We start from the raw sequence: 15148 nt of genomic DNA, 5'->3' as shown, positions 1-15148 counted from the left end.
TTTAAACATATCCACTTAAAAATTCATATGATATGATACTGTCTGTACTTGAGAAGATTGCTGCAATTCTTCAAATCCTTTTCAGGGATGTGTTTTTATTTAGTGACTTAAGGAAGGGGTATGCAGAGAAACATAGGAATCATCTTTTTTATCTGGCACTCATCACTCAGCCCTATAGATTTCATTTGCTAAACTCATGCTTGCTTCAAACTGCAGCAGAAATTGTGTGATCCTCCCTGTACTAGTCTTCAAACTCGATAATTTGTCTATTTGAGTATTTGTAATAAAATACCTTTTCTTTCTGCTGCTCAACTAGATAAGATGCTACAGCAAATTATCATTATGAGTTAATTATGAGTGAGACATAGTCAGCCATATTAATGTCCTGTGAGGTAACAGAAAAAATGAAGTAAACAGTAAATATCAGAAAGTGAGCATTCAGCATCCAGCTATGTAAGGATTTCTACTTTATTAAAAAGGCAAAAAAAGGAGGTAGTTATTAACTGTTTCCATAAAGGTGCTTAATCAGTTAAATTTATTCTGCAGCATCTCAATAGAAGTTTATGCATGTGATAGACTTCAATGTAAACTGTTAGATATTTATTTTTGAGATGTGTCTGATTCTACTTTCGAAAGTGTAAAAGTGCATAAATTTAAATATTAATCAAATCTTAATAAAAATTAGTATCTTGACATTCAATAAAAAGTTTTTACCTGTTTTCAAGATAGTATGTGTTAACCTAGGAAGTTAATTAGATAACTTAAACCCCCCCTATTATTTTCTCTAGGAGTTTACAGCTAAGTCCTGTTCCTTCAAGGACACCTAACTTATCTGAATTATCTTTTCAATTATATTAGTGGCAAATTCCTGTAGACTTCCCATAGTGTAGGAACATGCATTAATAGAGTTAAGTAAAGGTTCTTTTAGTAATTCACTTTTGCTCTTTGTTTTAGGCTGTGGGGTTTCATCAGCCTGGCAGCATCAGACTTGCTACAACGCCAACTAGGGTGGATGAATTCAAATACCAAATGACTCGTGCTGGTTGGCACCTGACAGAACAGTACCTAATCACACCTGAGAAAGTGCAAGAGCTATTTCCCTTATTGAACATGAATACGGTAAAGAACCTAATTTTGTGAAAAATAACTTCCATTGCAATTAAATATTAGTTTATCAGCTACGTAGGCAGAAGGTATCTTCCCTTTGTACAAACTGTACAAGAAATTCTTACTTTTCAGTGAAAAAAAGGTGCATTATGAACTAAAATCCGACTCGTGCATTTTAGTGTATACTGTATGCCAATGTGCAGTGTTAATTATAATACATATAATATTATAATTTTAAAGCATTAAAGCCTTTGATTGCATGGGAGAACTGAGCAATTTTATTTCATTAGATCATTATTAAGATTGATAGCTGTAGCCCTGATACGATATGTTTTGAAAATTTGGCTTGATTTGACTCTTTAAGGTTTACTGCCTTCAAGAAATAAAGTGAGGGTTTAAAACTTACTTAATTTTTACGAATTTTCATTTCTGTCATTTTGTGGGTTTTTACCTCCCCTTAGGTTTTAGCTGGCTTGTATAACCCTGGAGATGGTCATATTGATCCCTATTCTCTCACTATGGCCTTGGCTGCAGGAGCCAGAAAATATGGTGCACAATTAAATTACCCAGTCCAAGTGACTAATCTGAATGCCCAGTCAGATGGGACATGGGAAGTTGAAACTCCACTTGGAATAATTCGAGCAAAGAGAATTGTGAATGCTGCAGGTAGGATTTAACATAAGTATTTGTATACTCTTCAGATTTACAGGCTAGCTGAGACAGAACATCTGTACTGAATTGTGTATATTACAGGAATAAATAATAGAGGTTTTTTAACATTCACTTGGTTTGTGGTAAAATGTCCTTGGCATGCATGAATTTACAGTATTGAGAAATTTTTGCCCTTATGTTAATTGTCTGTGACTGGGCACTAAAAATACTTCTTTCTGCTTTGTCTCCAGTAGTTACTAGACAGAGTGTCTTGTTAGATTTTAATAGCAGAATAGACCTTTACTGGTCTGCAGTAAGTTGTGTAGAAGAGAGGTTACTGTCTATGAGTATTGTCCCCTAAGATTTTATGCAAGTTATTTAGGAATGGAGATGGGATGTACAAATAAAGTAGAAATGTCTTCACTGTTTTTTCAAAGGCACTAAGGATTTGCAGCAATTAAGATAACCCTGCCTATTTCAGTATTATCTTTCTCCACAATTTAACTCTATCCACATATCCTTAAAACAGAAGATTTTTGTTGCCCTTTGAGAAATATTTTAAACATGTGCTTGGCTTAACAATACATTTTTTCACATAATAAAAATTTCTAACTCAAAGGATCTTGTATTTACATGTGCAATTTTTATTCTTCATTGTGTTAAAGAAGCTAAACTGATGTTTCTGCCTCCAAGAGCTTTTGGGTAAGAATACTTTGGATTTGTGGATTTTCTCCTGAACAAGTCAATAGGTCTAAAAACCTGGATTCAATCTAAACTTCACTTATTTTTATGCTGCGGTATACAAGTTACAGAAAAATATATTATTACTGTTTGCACCTCCTATATGAAGTGTGCCTTCTGCTACCTTGTAGAAGACGCTGTTTTCAAATGTTAGAGAACACGCCAAATATTTACCATTTGGATTAAAGTTTTGCAGACTCTGTCTCAAAATGAATCATATCGACCTTTTAGGGCATGGCTCTTTCACACATCCCACCTCAGTGAATAAGCAGGTTTCCGCAGGACACCGTGATAGCTCATGAGGATTATCTTTTCTTTCTCAGATGGGACAACTGAATTGAGAGCAAGGATAAGTCTCTATAATTCCTTTCTATATGTGCAGTGTAAAAGAAAAAAGCATCTCTTTCTAGTGCAAAGCAGATAAAATTAAGAAGTTAAGTGAGACAAGGATTGTGTTTTTTGATGGGTAGAATAACCATGGCTGACAATTGGAATTAGGACTGAATAGACTGTGAGAGTGAAATGGTTGGGAAAAGTTCCCGGAGGTGTGTAGGAGCACTGGCAGCAAGTGGAATGCCTGTGTGCTGGAGAACTTGCTGAACAGGGAAGCTCAAACCAATAGGGACTGTAGATATGGCAACAGTGAGGATGACACCACAGAGAGGGACAGTGGGAAGGGATCTGACATGTTTCATTAAGAGGACTGGAGCTGGAGCTTTTGCGGCAAAGAGATTAGGAAGAATACTTGATTGATGGTTGTGTGTGAAACTGAAACTGGAAAAGTGAGAGTGTCTGAAGTTCCTGAGAAAGAAAGACTGGAGGAGTAGCAAGAGAGAGGTAGAAGGGAGTAGACTGGAAAGAAGAGAAGGCAGGTGGGACAGAATTTGGCAAATGCAGGAGGCTAACTTGCGCATAGCTCTTGTCAAATAGCTGAAGAAGGACATAAGGACTGGAGTGAGCAAAGTCGAGTGTGAGATGGAAAAGAAGAGCAGGTGTGGGACAAGCAGGGATGGGAAAGAGAGAAGACTGGGATACAGAGAAATTTGTAGAGAATAGGATAAAAGGGCTGAACTCGTGAGAGGGTGAGCTTTGCTGGGTGTCCATTTACTGTCCAGGATGTAGACAGCCCTGTGTTAGATCACTCCAGGCTTCCAGTAAAGACTAACTGGGAAACCCTTTGGATATTGTGCCTTCTTGTTATATGCCTCCCATACATAGATGGATCACCTGCTGTTGCTTAGCTCAAATAGCAGGCATTTGGAAAAGTTCACTTTGAGGTTCTAGGCGTCCTCATGAGTGCCACATAATGACATTCTGGAGAGAAAGAGGACTGGAAGAGTTCAGTGTTCTTTTAAGAAAACAAACAACCACACAAACAGGGAAACCACATTAAAAGAATTTTACTTAGACCACAAAGTCAAGCACTTAGAAGATGGGAGGCATCAAAGTTTCATTGCCTTTGGACTATCAGCTCATGACTTTCAGGCATGAATTATAGGACAAGATTCAGTTACAAAATCACAAGCTCTCTTGCTAATAGAATCATTGTGTAATTTCTTGCACAGTATAGATACATTGGTTTGGGAGTGATTCAAGATTATGGAATGAAAAGGCAGCTCTTCCGGCAATCAGACTTCTTATTTAGGCCACAAACTTCTAGGCAGTCATTATTCCTAATTATTGGCTCTACATCATATCAATGAAGTATCACAGATGTAGTAATTTCCTTATATATTTGTAGCATGGTTATTTTTCTTTAGCTTACGTATCAAGTTGACATTACACCAAGTTTCCTAGTAAATGCTTTTCAAAGTTTATTTGCAAAAATTAGAATGCACCCTTGCAACATTTTTTTTTTTTTTTTTGTTATTTAAGAAGTTAACCAACAACATATTTAGTTAATTCTCTTGTGTGGTTAACTGTTCAGCCAAAATGAACACTGGAAGCACGTATTGCTTAACGTTCTGGCTGAGGATATGAAATCAATACAGTATAACATGTATCTGTTATATATGTTCTCTCAGCTAACATTCATTCTTCTTCTCAGCCTTGCCTCATTCCACGACAGATCACTACTGGTATAATTAAGATCTCATATTTTAGGCTCATGTTGCAATACGAACAGAGGAGAATATATCAGAAGGCTCTATACATTCTCTCTCCCCTCTCATCCCCCAGATGACATCTGCTGTGGAACTGGAACAAACTAGTTTCAACCAATCTTTAGCTGTTCCTTATGTGGGATTTCCATTTTGGAAGAAATCAGATGCCTAATAAATAATCCCTGCCATGAGCTAACTGAGACCGAGACTATTGAAGTTATTTGAAGCCTATTTATAATGGAATGCTTGATTAAAGTCTGAAAAAATAGTTAATTTAGTATCAATATACAGTATCTGTGTGTGTATATAAGTACACATTTGCAGACATGTACACACTGTATATAAACCCATTTATATGTATGTAGTGATGGAAAATTTTCTTTTTTAAAACCAAGAGATATTCAGATTACATAGTTCAGCAGATCCGCTAAGTAATACCACACTAAATATTTCAGCCTCAGATGTTTGCAATCGCTACAAATTAACCTTCACAAATGTAACTGAAATATAATTTAGTCCTTTGTTTATCTCTGATTTGTGTAATAGGACTTGACATCTGCTTCCAATTAGAAATTTTTTTCAGAGAACATATTCTTCCTTTCACCATTCTTGTGTTTGTAATAGCTTTTGCACATGATCCAAAAACTTTAAACAAAGAAATGGTAGTATTTTTCGTTTAGTAAATGTCAGCTGTTGTTATTCTAAGCAATAAATAAGCACTTATCATAAGTGTGAGTTTTTTTAGAAGTACAATATATAAGATTTTACTTTGAGCAAACCTAAACCATTAATTCAAAAGCAATTTAAAATCAGCTGTGTTTGTAGTGTACTTCTGCAAATGTAATGGCTAAGAAATATAATATTAAATTGGAAGAAACAAAGTTAAGTTTCAAAGATCTAAAATTAAGTCTACCATTTTTATTTTCTTTGAGGAGCTTGAATATGCTTGCTCTCTGTATTTTCCTACTGATTCTGTTTTTATGAGTAATCAAAATGGTGAATTTATTGAGAGCACATTCCCAGAGTACTACATCTTTTCCAAATATCTGTCTAAGTCCAAGCAGTTGTGGCAGGAAAACAATGCATGATACGAGAGATGCAGTTTTCTGCTCCTTCACCTTTCCTTCTTCCCTATGGATCATTAGTTGACCTTATCTAAAAATATTTTTTTTGCAGGTGACATGGAAATGCCCAAATCAAACGAAGCTGCCTAAAGATTGTTAGCCGCCACTTAAATCCACATTTCTCTTTGTCCTGTACAATGGAGGAAACCCTTGCAGATATGCTAGAAATTCAACTTTATTAGAATTTTTGTGTGTTTGTTTTGGGTTTTTTTTTGTATAAGGGAGCATAAACCAGGTTTCAGTAAAGGATGTTTTGGATCACTTGCTATATGGCTATGGCATGATTTTCCCTGGGCTGATTTTACTCACTTAACTGTGTTCTGTCAGTGAATCTCCTCCATGTGGTGGGGATACCATTAAGAAGCAAAAGCCTTGCACATGATAAATGCAGAACAACAGATACTGGGTTTTAGTATTTACTAGGCATGGGTTTTTAATTGAACAGATTTCTCTGTCATGATCCTGGATTTCCTGCTTTCTTGCTTTAGCCATCTGTCAGCAACTGTCAAGTGAATCACCACACAAAAAAATTTTTTTCCTTGGAAACTGTATTTTTAAAAGCAGTTTTAGACCATGAGGCTGGTCTGTAATAATAAATAAGAAACTGACAGCTTTCCTGGTATGGGGGAATGGCAGAAGGCCTGTACAGCCCATCAACTTTCCTAATTGCCCTGGCTTCAGGCCATGCCACAGCTGAGAGGATGTATTCTCAAGTTGATGTAAGCAAGCAGCGTGGGCCAGCTGGTCCCCAGAGACTGGGAGCCAAGCGTGGTAACAAGGCTGGTAGGGCAGGGGCCAGGCCAGCAAGGGCTCCATCCTGCAGGGCACAAGGGAGAGGGCAGGGCAGGCCCAGGACCAGCAGCTTGGGTCAGCCCACAGTCGAGACCTTCAGACAAGCCTGTGGCGATGAGGCACAGGCATATCCACAGTGATGAAGCCAGACTGAGGCTAAGTCAGGAATTCGACCCACAGGTCAGGAACAGGTCTGGTGATGGTAACCAGGGTCAGATGCTGCCTAGTGATCAACAGGCAGGACCGTAGAGATGAAACTGTGCTGAGGTCAAGCTGGGAAGTAGTCCACGGATCAGGGTCTGGATCAATGAGGTCCATGGCCAAGCACAGGCATGGTTGTGACAGAGCTGTAAACAGGCACACATACAATCAATCCAGCTCAGACAGGTTCTGAAGGCCCTGGGTTGACCTGAAATGAGGCTTCTAGGACCACAGGCAGGGGTGTGGTTGGAAGTCCCTGCTGAGGTTGTTCAGGACCATTAATGCCAGTTAGTGCCTTCAGGGCCTTGAGAGCTAAATTTTGACCAGATCTTGGAGAGTATGAAGTTAAAGAGAGAGGAGCATTTGAGTTGGATAAGCAAGCAGCAAAAAGGAAGAAAAGCTGTGTGTTAAGTTGGGCAACATGAATGTAAGTCCCAGGAGAAGGGGCAGCTGCATTAAGTAGCAAATCTTGCTGGAGATATTCTTTTCATGGACAATTTGGAGTCAGCTGGTAAGACAGGAACCACCCTGACCAGCCTCCTCTTCTTGGCTCCCATACAGCACATAGCCTTTTATTTGGAAGGGCTTGCTACCTCTTCTCTTCCATTTTGCCTTCCCCGTGCCCTTGCCCCCAGAATCCCCTGAAACTCTTGCTTCTTTGGATTTTACCCCTTCTGTTCCAACTTCTGAGACCTCCACTCCTTAATCCAAAGAGTCAAGAGAGTGGGGCTGAGGGATATTCCAAGCTTCTTAGAGCAGCTGCCATCCCAGTCAATTGTATCTGTTTCCCACATCTCTGTGTTCTAGCCTCACAGGAGATGTGAGCCATGATGCAGAGCCCAAGCTAGTAAGTTTGACAATTCAATGGCTTCTTCTCCTTGACTGTGGCAGAAGTACCTCACCAAGTCATTGTCTTGCCAGCGTAACCTTAACAAAGCAGAATTCGGTCTTCTTTAACTTAGATGTGGTAGTATACGTAAAGGACCTTGAGCAGGCTTTAGGGGAGGGAAATTGTTGCTTCCATTTTCTGTTCACAGTACGTACTAGAACTTTTAATTGAACAGCTATGCAAGAGCACACTGAGTACTCACCAATACAATCATAATGAATTGATTGCTCTGTGAGAGACATAATTAATATGAATCACATGACGCATGTGAAAGAGGACAGGAATTCTTGAGCTTCGCTGGCTGAAAGTACTGTCTTGCTCTGTTGGGGTGTTGGGACTTTACTGTGTCAGGAAAGCATACTAGCTCATTTGCTTCATGCTAAGAGGCTAGGATAATGCCTATGGTGTGAGCCAATTCTGATTTTTCAGTGTCTCTGCTAGAACTGCGTTGCAGACCTATTTTACTGAAATAAATCATGGTGTTTGTGGGATTGTTAAATTGTCTTCTGAACGTTTGGGAGCCTAGTTTATATTTTACCAATTACATTTTTAAAATACCTACATACTTGAATAATATATGGTAGTATAAGGAAAAAGAACATGGAAATGTAGAGGGAAAATTATGCTGCATAATACAAAAACTAATTTGCAAATTAGAAGCATGGAAAAAAATTTCTTTGTCACATTCCATAAAGTGCAGTTCTTCCAGCAAATGTTTTACTGTTTTTTTCCATTCATTGAAATTAGTGCTTGAATGTTTCTATTTTGTTATTTGTCTTCATTAGGCTTCTGGGCTCGTGACATAGGCAAGATGATTGGCCTGCAGCACCCTCTCATACCTGTTCATCATCAGTATGTTGTGACTTCAACTATCCCTGAAGTGAAAGCTCTAAAAACAGAATTGCCTGTGATTCGTGACTTAGAAGGGTCATATTATCTAAGGCAAGAAAGGGATGGTCTTTTATTTGGTCCTTATGAAAGCGAGGAGAAGATGAAGCTGCAGGACTCATGGGTAACAAATGGAGTCCCTCCGGGTAATTAAGAACATTAAATCTTTAAACTTGATAAGCACTAGCACACATTTTAATATGTGTAAATCTCAGCTTGTCAAGCTGCCTTATGTGAAGGAAAATAGAAAATATTTGAAATGCATGATTGTAATGCAGAAACTTTTTTTCAGATAATATTCATGACTAATGATGAGAGTGAATAGAAATAAAAATGTAACATAATGAAACGCCTGTTTGAAATAAGCACAAGATACACATCCACAACATAGTCTTACCCTGCTCCACCAACAGGTGCCTGTGAGTTGTGATTAGATGTAATCACCAAATTACATCTGATGATTTGTTATGTAGCCATTTACAGCTGAATAGGGATTTTTCTAAGCCATAGTCCTCTCCAACATACTGACAGGGGCCCTGGATTTTTGTTGTTCTTTCAGAGATAATGTGATAGTCAAATAGGAGCACAGTTATAGGAAAGGAATGTCTTAGGCAAAATGCTGTGCTTGCATAGAAGTGCAGGACAGCTATAGATTTGTACAGAATTTTTGTACAAAAAAATCAGTGTCATACTGATGCTAATTTTTTTTTTTTTTAAATTGCTCTTATATATAGGCTCCAGCTTTCCATTCACTTCTAGACAGAAAGTTGTATTAAGTCAATGGTGTTGCTGTTTAACATGTTTCCTAAGAAAGAGCAGTCAGCATTGTTGGGCTTTGGATTGCACTGTCACAGTTTCCTGAAATTACTGTCTCCAGTAGTGTCAAGACCCCCCTCTACAAAGTGATGTTCAATAATGCTTAGAGCCCAGACTGAAGGGTGAAATATATCTAGAAATTTACTAAGCACTATGGATATCATATGCTGACACAAGCAGTATCTTTCTTCACCTCCCCAAATTGTTGGCGTATTGAGAAAAATAAGTGGGTCTTATTAACACAGAACAAAGTTTCTGTGTTTCTTCACTTCCTTTTTACTTCACTGTTAAATTTATGTGACCTTAGGGTTAAACAAATATGTTTAAGGGATGATATAACTGCAGTGACAGAAAAAATTCATAGTGCATACCATTTTTCTCATGGAGTATGGTGAGGGCTTGAACATCCTCACTGGTTAACTGCATATAACTTTTATGTGTGTAGATTGCATAACTGCATTTAAAATGGAAGTATTTTCAGTGTATTTAAGTATATAATAAGAGTCAAATATCTGTGCAGGTTTTGGAAAAGAACTTTTTGAGTCTGATTTGGACAGAATAATGGAACATATTGAGGCTGCTATGGAAATGGTCCCCGTTCTGAAAAAAGCAGACATCGTAAATACAATTGCAGGTCCTATCACCTACTCTCCAGACATTCTTCCTATGGTGGGACCACATCAGGGTGTCAGAAATTACTGGGTAGCTATTGGTTTTGGGTGAGTAAATTCTTTGTGACTGGTTTTGTCTGTCATATTGTTAAAGTGTCAGTCAGCTCAAACTTTCCACACTTTTATGAGTTTAGGGGTTGTTTTGCATGTAATTTATGTAAAATGTAATTTGAAATAGTCTTAATTAACACCACCTACATAACAGAAGCTCATCCTTCTTTCTTCTTCGTAACACTACCTTTTCAGTTTGATTCCTCCTTTTATTCAGGAGGCCAATATCTATGACACTTTCTGAAGCAGTGAGAAGTGGGTGCTCTGTGGTACTATCTGTGCAGCAGGTTATAGTCCTAAAAGTGCTGGGTTTTTTCTTTTTTTTTTTTTCTTACTTTCCAGTTCATTTTATGTGTTGCTCTAAATTGAAGTGTGTTCAACAGATCTTATTTGTGTGTAGAAACTGGTATCACTGAAGTTGGGCAAGAGTGAGTGGTACAAGGAGAACTTTTAACATGAAGTAGTTAAAAGTCACTCTCAGGTGTAGAGTTGAAGGCGTGCTAAGCAGACATGCTTACTGGGCATGTAGTCACCCAGCATACTGGGTGATTGACTGCTCTAGGGTTACAAAGACAGTAAGGGTTCTAACTGTAGAAGGTTGAGCATGTTGCTGGGTGTTGGAGGAAAGCAGATGAAGAGAGCAGTGTGGCAACAGAAAAGAGTGTTTTACTGGTGTCATTCTTCTGCCTGTTATGATATTTTCTTTGAATGTGATTTACAACTTTCATACTTTGGCCACACTGAAGTCAATGGTAAAACTGACTGACTTCTCTTTAATCGCCTTAGTTTGACCATTGATTCAAGATGGATGGAATGAACTTAATACAATTCCTAGCACATGTTATTGGACACATTATGGTTACATTGCCTTTTCAATTGCCTAATTTGCTGTTCAAAATCCATCTGAGTATTTTTTTTCAGTTTTCTTTCAATCCAAATCAAACAAACCCTCAGATCAGCAGATAAGGCAGTATCACTAACATGCTTTCCGGAGCCCTCAAAATAAAAGGGTTTGGTAATTTTGCAATGATTCATTGTGAAAGGGATTCACCTTTGCTGCTTGGTTTTTAAAAAAAAAAAAAGCTATCTTTTAGTAACATTTGCAGAACTTACAGTTACAAAAGTGGTTTGCCTAGTCCTTATTCACCGAAAAGACTATTTAAGTTCATTGCTCTGCTGCCAGACTTTGGAGCCTGTTTTCCTTCATTACTGCCAACGGGAGCAGAATCAAAGTTCCTTATAGGACAAACTGAAGATCAGTGTACGTGTTGTAAGTTTCTTTAAACAAGTTATGTCAGGAATTTCATTAATGTCTAAATGTTTAGACACAGATTGCAATTATGTTGCTGTCATTGGATTGCTTTGTCTGCTTTTCAGGGACTTTTGACTCTCTGTTCTATGCTTCTGGGTCAGTGCAGTGTTTCTACCAGTGTTGTAATTTTTTGTGTGCATTAGCAAATCCTTATCTCATAGTCAACCAGAAGGGACATTGTGACAGAGGACTTAGTGCTGTTAGTTTAGAGGATTTTTATTATCTAAAATTAGCAGTTTGCTAGGCATTTTAATGTGCAAAGAAGTATGGTTAGCAGAGCTTATAGCACTGTTTATTATCCAAGTTTTTCAGTGCTGTTTCTTCAAGGGTTTTTCTATTGTGCTTCCGACATTTAATTACTTATAGCTTCAAAAGTGTTAACTAGAGTAGGCTAGATTTTTTACACAGAAAAGTTTCAGTCAGAGCAATGTAACCATTCCAAAGAATGAGATTGTTGGAAATTAGGTATTTTTGGTGTTAAGGTTTTTGGGGTGCAGCTTTTCTTTTGAAGAGCTCCCAACTTGCTTAGACTGAACTGAACCTTTGGCATAAGTCACCTTTCTCCCCAGACAGGCCTTTCTGCCATTCTCCGTAAAATCTATCTGTGAGGCCTGTTCACAAGCCTTTATAAATGTTACAGATCATAAACACTTAATAGAGGCTCACTAAATCTTGCACAAAGATTCCTGCACTCTGTCTGCAGTAGTATTCTACAGCCACAGACTGAACAGGAGTTTTCCTGCACAAATGGGATAGAAAAATGACTAAACCTGGGACAGGGATGCTAGAAAGGGCCATAGTGTGCAGGGACTCAGATTTCCCGGGAAAAAGGAATAGAATGAGTCAAAAGTCAGTCAGAAGCAAGGACTCATAAACAATTAAAACACAAGAATAGGGCAGGGACTAAAGGGAAGATAACCTGGCAGGGATTGGAAGGAGAGAAGAAGAAAAGAGAAGGGCAGTTGTGTTCATCAAGGAAATTATCTTTAAATCCTCATAAGAAGACTGAGATTCCTAAACTCTTTACAGCTACTTGTAATATCCTATTCTAGCACAAGCAGGTGTTTCATTCTGGTGTAGCAGAACTGCATTGGATATATTAATACAAACAGCTCCCCATTACCTCAGGTAATGAGGCATTTGGGGACCCTGTGTGATTTAAAACCTCTGATAATGTAGGCCTAGCTAGAAGCACCCGAATCAACTGGTTGCAGAGTCCATGCTGCAAAGTTCTGCAGAGTGCCCAAGTGCAGCTGGTGTATCAGTAGCAGCAGCTCCAAACTTCTGGGCAACCTCCCCAGCTATCTTGCTCATGGGGTTGCCCTACCATCAAAAAAACTTCGTGGTATTTGGCTTGTCGCCACCCACGGTCACGCAGTGGTCTCTGTGCTGTGTTCCTCTGTGCTTTTGGCTGCAGAGAACAGTGCAGGAGACTGGCTAAAACTTCTGGAAGGCATCATAGCCACAGTCACCAAACTTGCATCCGTGAATAACTAAGAGTTGTCTACTTAAATTCACACCAGGGGCTAACTCTTGTGTGTAGTACTTGTGCAGTGGGAGTCTGCAAGCACTCATCCTTACTGCATCAGCTGTGGTGATAGAGGACTGTGCTGAGAGTGTGAAGATTTGTGCTGAACAGCCTAAAGAAATGTGCTTGACAGAGTTACTTCATCTACTCAGCTGTTAGGTATTTGCTTAATTTAAATAAATAAATTACAGATAAACCCCTACTATATCAAAGGATTCTCAGATATTATGAAGTCAGGCATTCTACAAGTGCCAGAACTAAGTTGTCTCTGTAATCTGCATTCATTCTTATGCATATGCATTAGAATCAAATGATCACTTTTTTTTTTCTTTTCCCATAAAATCCTTGCCTATTTAATTTGGGATATAGAATTCAGAATGCAAAGTTGATGAGCAGCACTTCAAGTTTGTTTTACTTTCACTATTGGCCCATGATATAATTGCTGCATGCTAATCTAAACTTAGTTTTGGACAGACTTGCTGCTTCTTGAAGGATTTTTCTATTGGGCTCATGGAGGCATTTCACAAATAACTAAGTTATTTTCCAATCTTTGCTAGACAGGAATTTTGAAACTTTTTTTTTTTTCAACATGCCAAACTAATTCACAGAGGTATTAAAATAGAGAGTTTTAAATAATTTAGTATAAATTATTATTTCTCACTAAATGTTTAGGCATCAAATCTGAGGTGCCTGTGATTTAGCATTGCATGGTACTGTTTAGTGGAATGTAGAGTGAGTGGCGACAAACACATACTGCAGCACAACAAAGTCCCTTATCCCCAGTTTTCCAGGTGCCTTCCAGAAGCAGATTTCACACACAGCTTTTTCCCTGTGGATGTCAAGATCTCAAACATTTTGAAAGTTAGAGTTATGTACAAAATGTTTAAGTAAAGAAACCTTAAATCTATCACTTCAGAACTTTTAAGCATTTACCTTTGCTGTCTGATGTGGTTTCTTTAAATGCAGGTTTCTAATAAGAGATCTCCTCTACAGTCATCTACACTCATGTAGAAACAGGACAGGCTTTTGCTACTGACTAATAGCAGGAAAAGTTTGTTTGCATAAGTTTTCTGGAACCATTTCTCATTGTAGTTGTTATGTAGAACAGAGGAGGTAAACCTGGTGGGAAAAGAACCTCTCAAACTCTGGCACCAGAGTCTGCAAACAAGTCTTCCAGTTTTATCTCCACTTCCTCTGCGTTCATTTTTCTGTGGAGCAATAAAAAATTACTGATGGTATTTCAGCTTTGGTGAAGCTATCTCAGTATTGTTGCCTCCTCACTTTTGTTACTGTTGCTCTTGTCACTGTACCATAGATAGTCACTGTAGCTGCTGAAATGTCTGAGTCTGATTTTAAAATCTGAGTGTGGTTTAATTAAAGTTGATTGAAAAAGAAAAGGTATTTTATGACTAGAAAGTGTATTTGGCAGGTATCAGAAGCTTGAGAACTTTCTTTAGCATTAATTGCTAAAAAGTTCTAATGTGCCTGGGAAAGGTTAAATTCTGAACTTCAGAGAAAGAGCTTGCTATAATCTCAAGCACCGCAACTATTGTACATTAACAGTGGAGTTCTGCTACTGACAGTGGGGCAGTAGAAGTGTCAGTCACTAAAGTTATGTAATCTTGGAAAACAAGACAAATTAGGACAAATGAACAGTCCAAGAAAACAGAAGGAAAGATTTAAAATACTTTAGGTGGGATATATTAGTATTATATGATAGTACCAATTTTTAAAAACAAAACAGGCTTGGCATTGCAAGTTTTTCCTGTTTTTAAGGTATGGCATTATACATGCTGGTGGCATAGGAAAGTACCTAAGTGACTGGATCCTTGATGGGGAACCTCCATTTGACCTGATAGAATTGGATCCCAACCGCTATGGAAAGTGGACCACCACAGCCTACACAGCAGCCAAAGCAAGAGAATCGTATGGTTTTAATAACATTGGTAAGCAGGTCTTTCCTAAAATACATTTGTGAACTAAAGATGGATCCCAGCAACGCCTGCCTCTAGATTTCTTTTTATATACACGTATTCTGTCTTGGTGATGATCTTAGAATGCCATGGCTTTTGATTTGATTTGTTTTGGTTTTTTCCTCTTCTAGTTGGTTACCCTAAAGAAGAACGTTTTGCTGGGAGACCAACAGAAAGAGTTAGTGGGCTGTATGATTTGCTGAAGTCAAAATGTTCAATGGGCTTTCATGCAGGATGGGAGCAACCTCACTGGTTCTACAAACCTGGAGATGAGACTGGATACAAGTAAATGAAAGATTACT

The 15148-nt window shown here is 38.2% G+C and overlaps 1 protein-coding gene across 1 annotated transcript in view; it reads left to right on the top strand.

Moving 5' to 3' along the window:
• Positions 1 to 15148, top strand: part of DMGDH (dimethylglycine dehydrogenase) — a gene marked incomplete at its 3' end in the record, with an annotated part of 30725 nt that overhangs the window by 9171 nt on the left and 6406 nt on the right. Inside the window, exons 4-9 of the mRNA XM_008946630.1 lie at positions 955 to 1119; positions 1569 to 1773; positions 8393 to 8641; positions 9832 to 10030; positions 14650 to 14819; positions 14978 to 15131. Of these exons, the coding sequence (XP_008944878.1) occupies positions 955 to 1119; positions 1569 to 1773; positions 8393 to 8641; positions 9832 to 10030; positions 14650 to 14819; positions 14978 to 15131 (1142 nt within the window). The remainder of the gene's footprint in view (positions 1 to 954; positions 1120 to 1568; positions 1774 to 8392; positions 8642 to 9831; positions 10031 to 14649; positions 14820 to 14977; positions 15132 to 15148) is intronic.

This window comes from Merops nubicus, unplaced genomic scaffold (assembly GCF_000691845.1).
Source record: "Merops nubicus isolate BGI_N331 unplaced genomic scaffold, ASM69184v1 scaffold36988, whole genome shotgun sequence".
NCBI lineage: Eukaryota > Metazoa > Chordata > Aves > Coraciiformes > Meropidae > Merops > Merops nubicus.
Note: the sequence above shows the minus strand (reverse complement) of the source record. Positions and strands in the feature narration are given on the sequence as shown.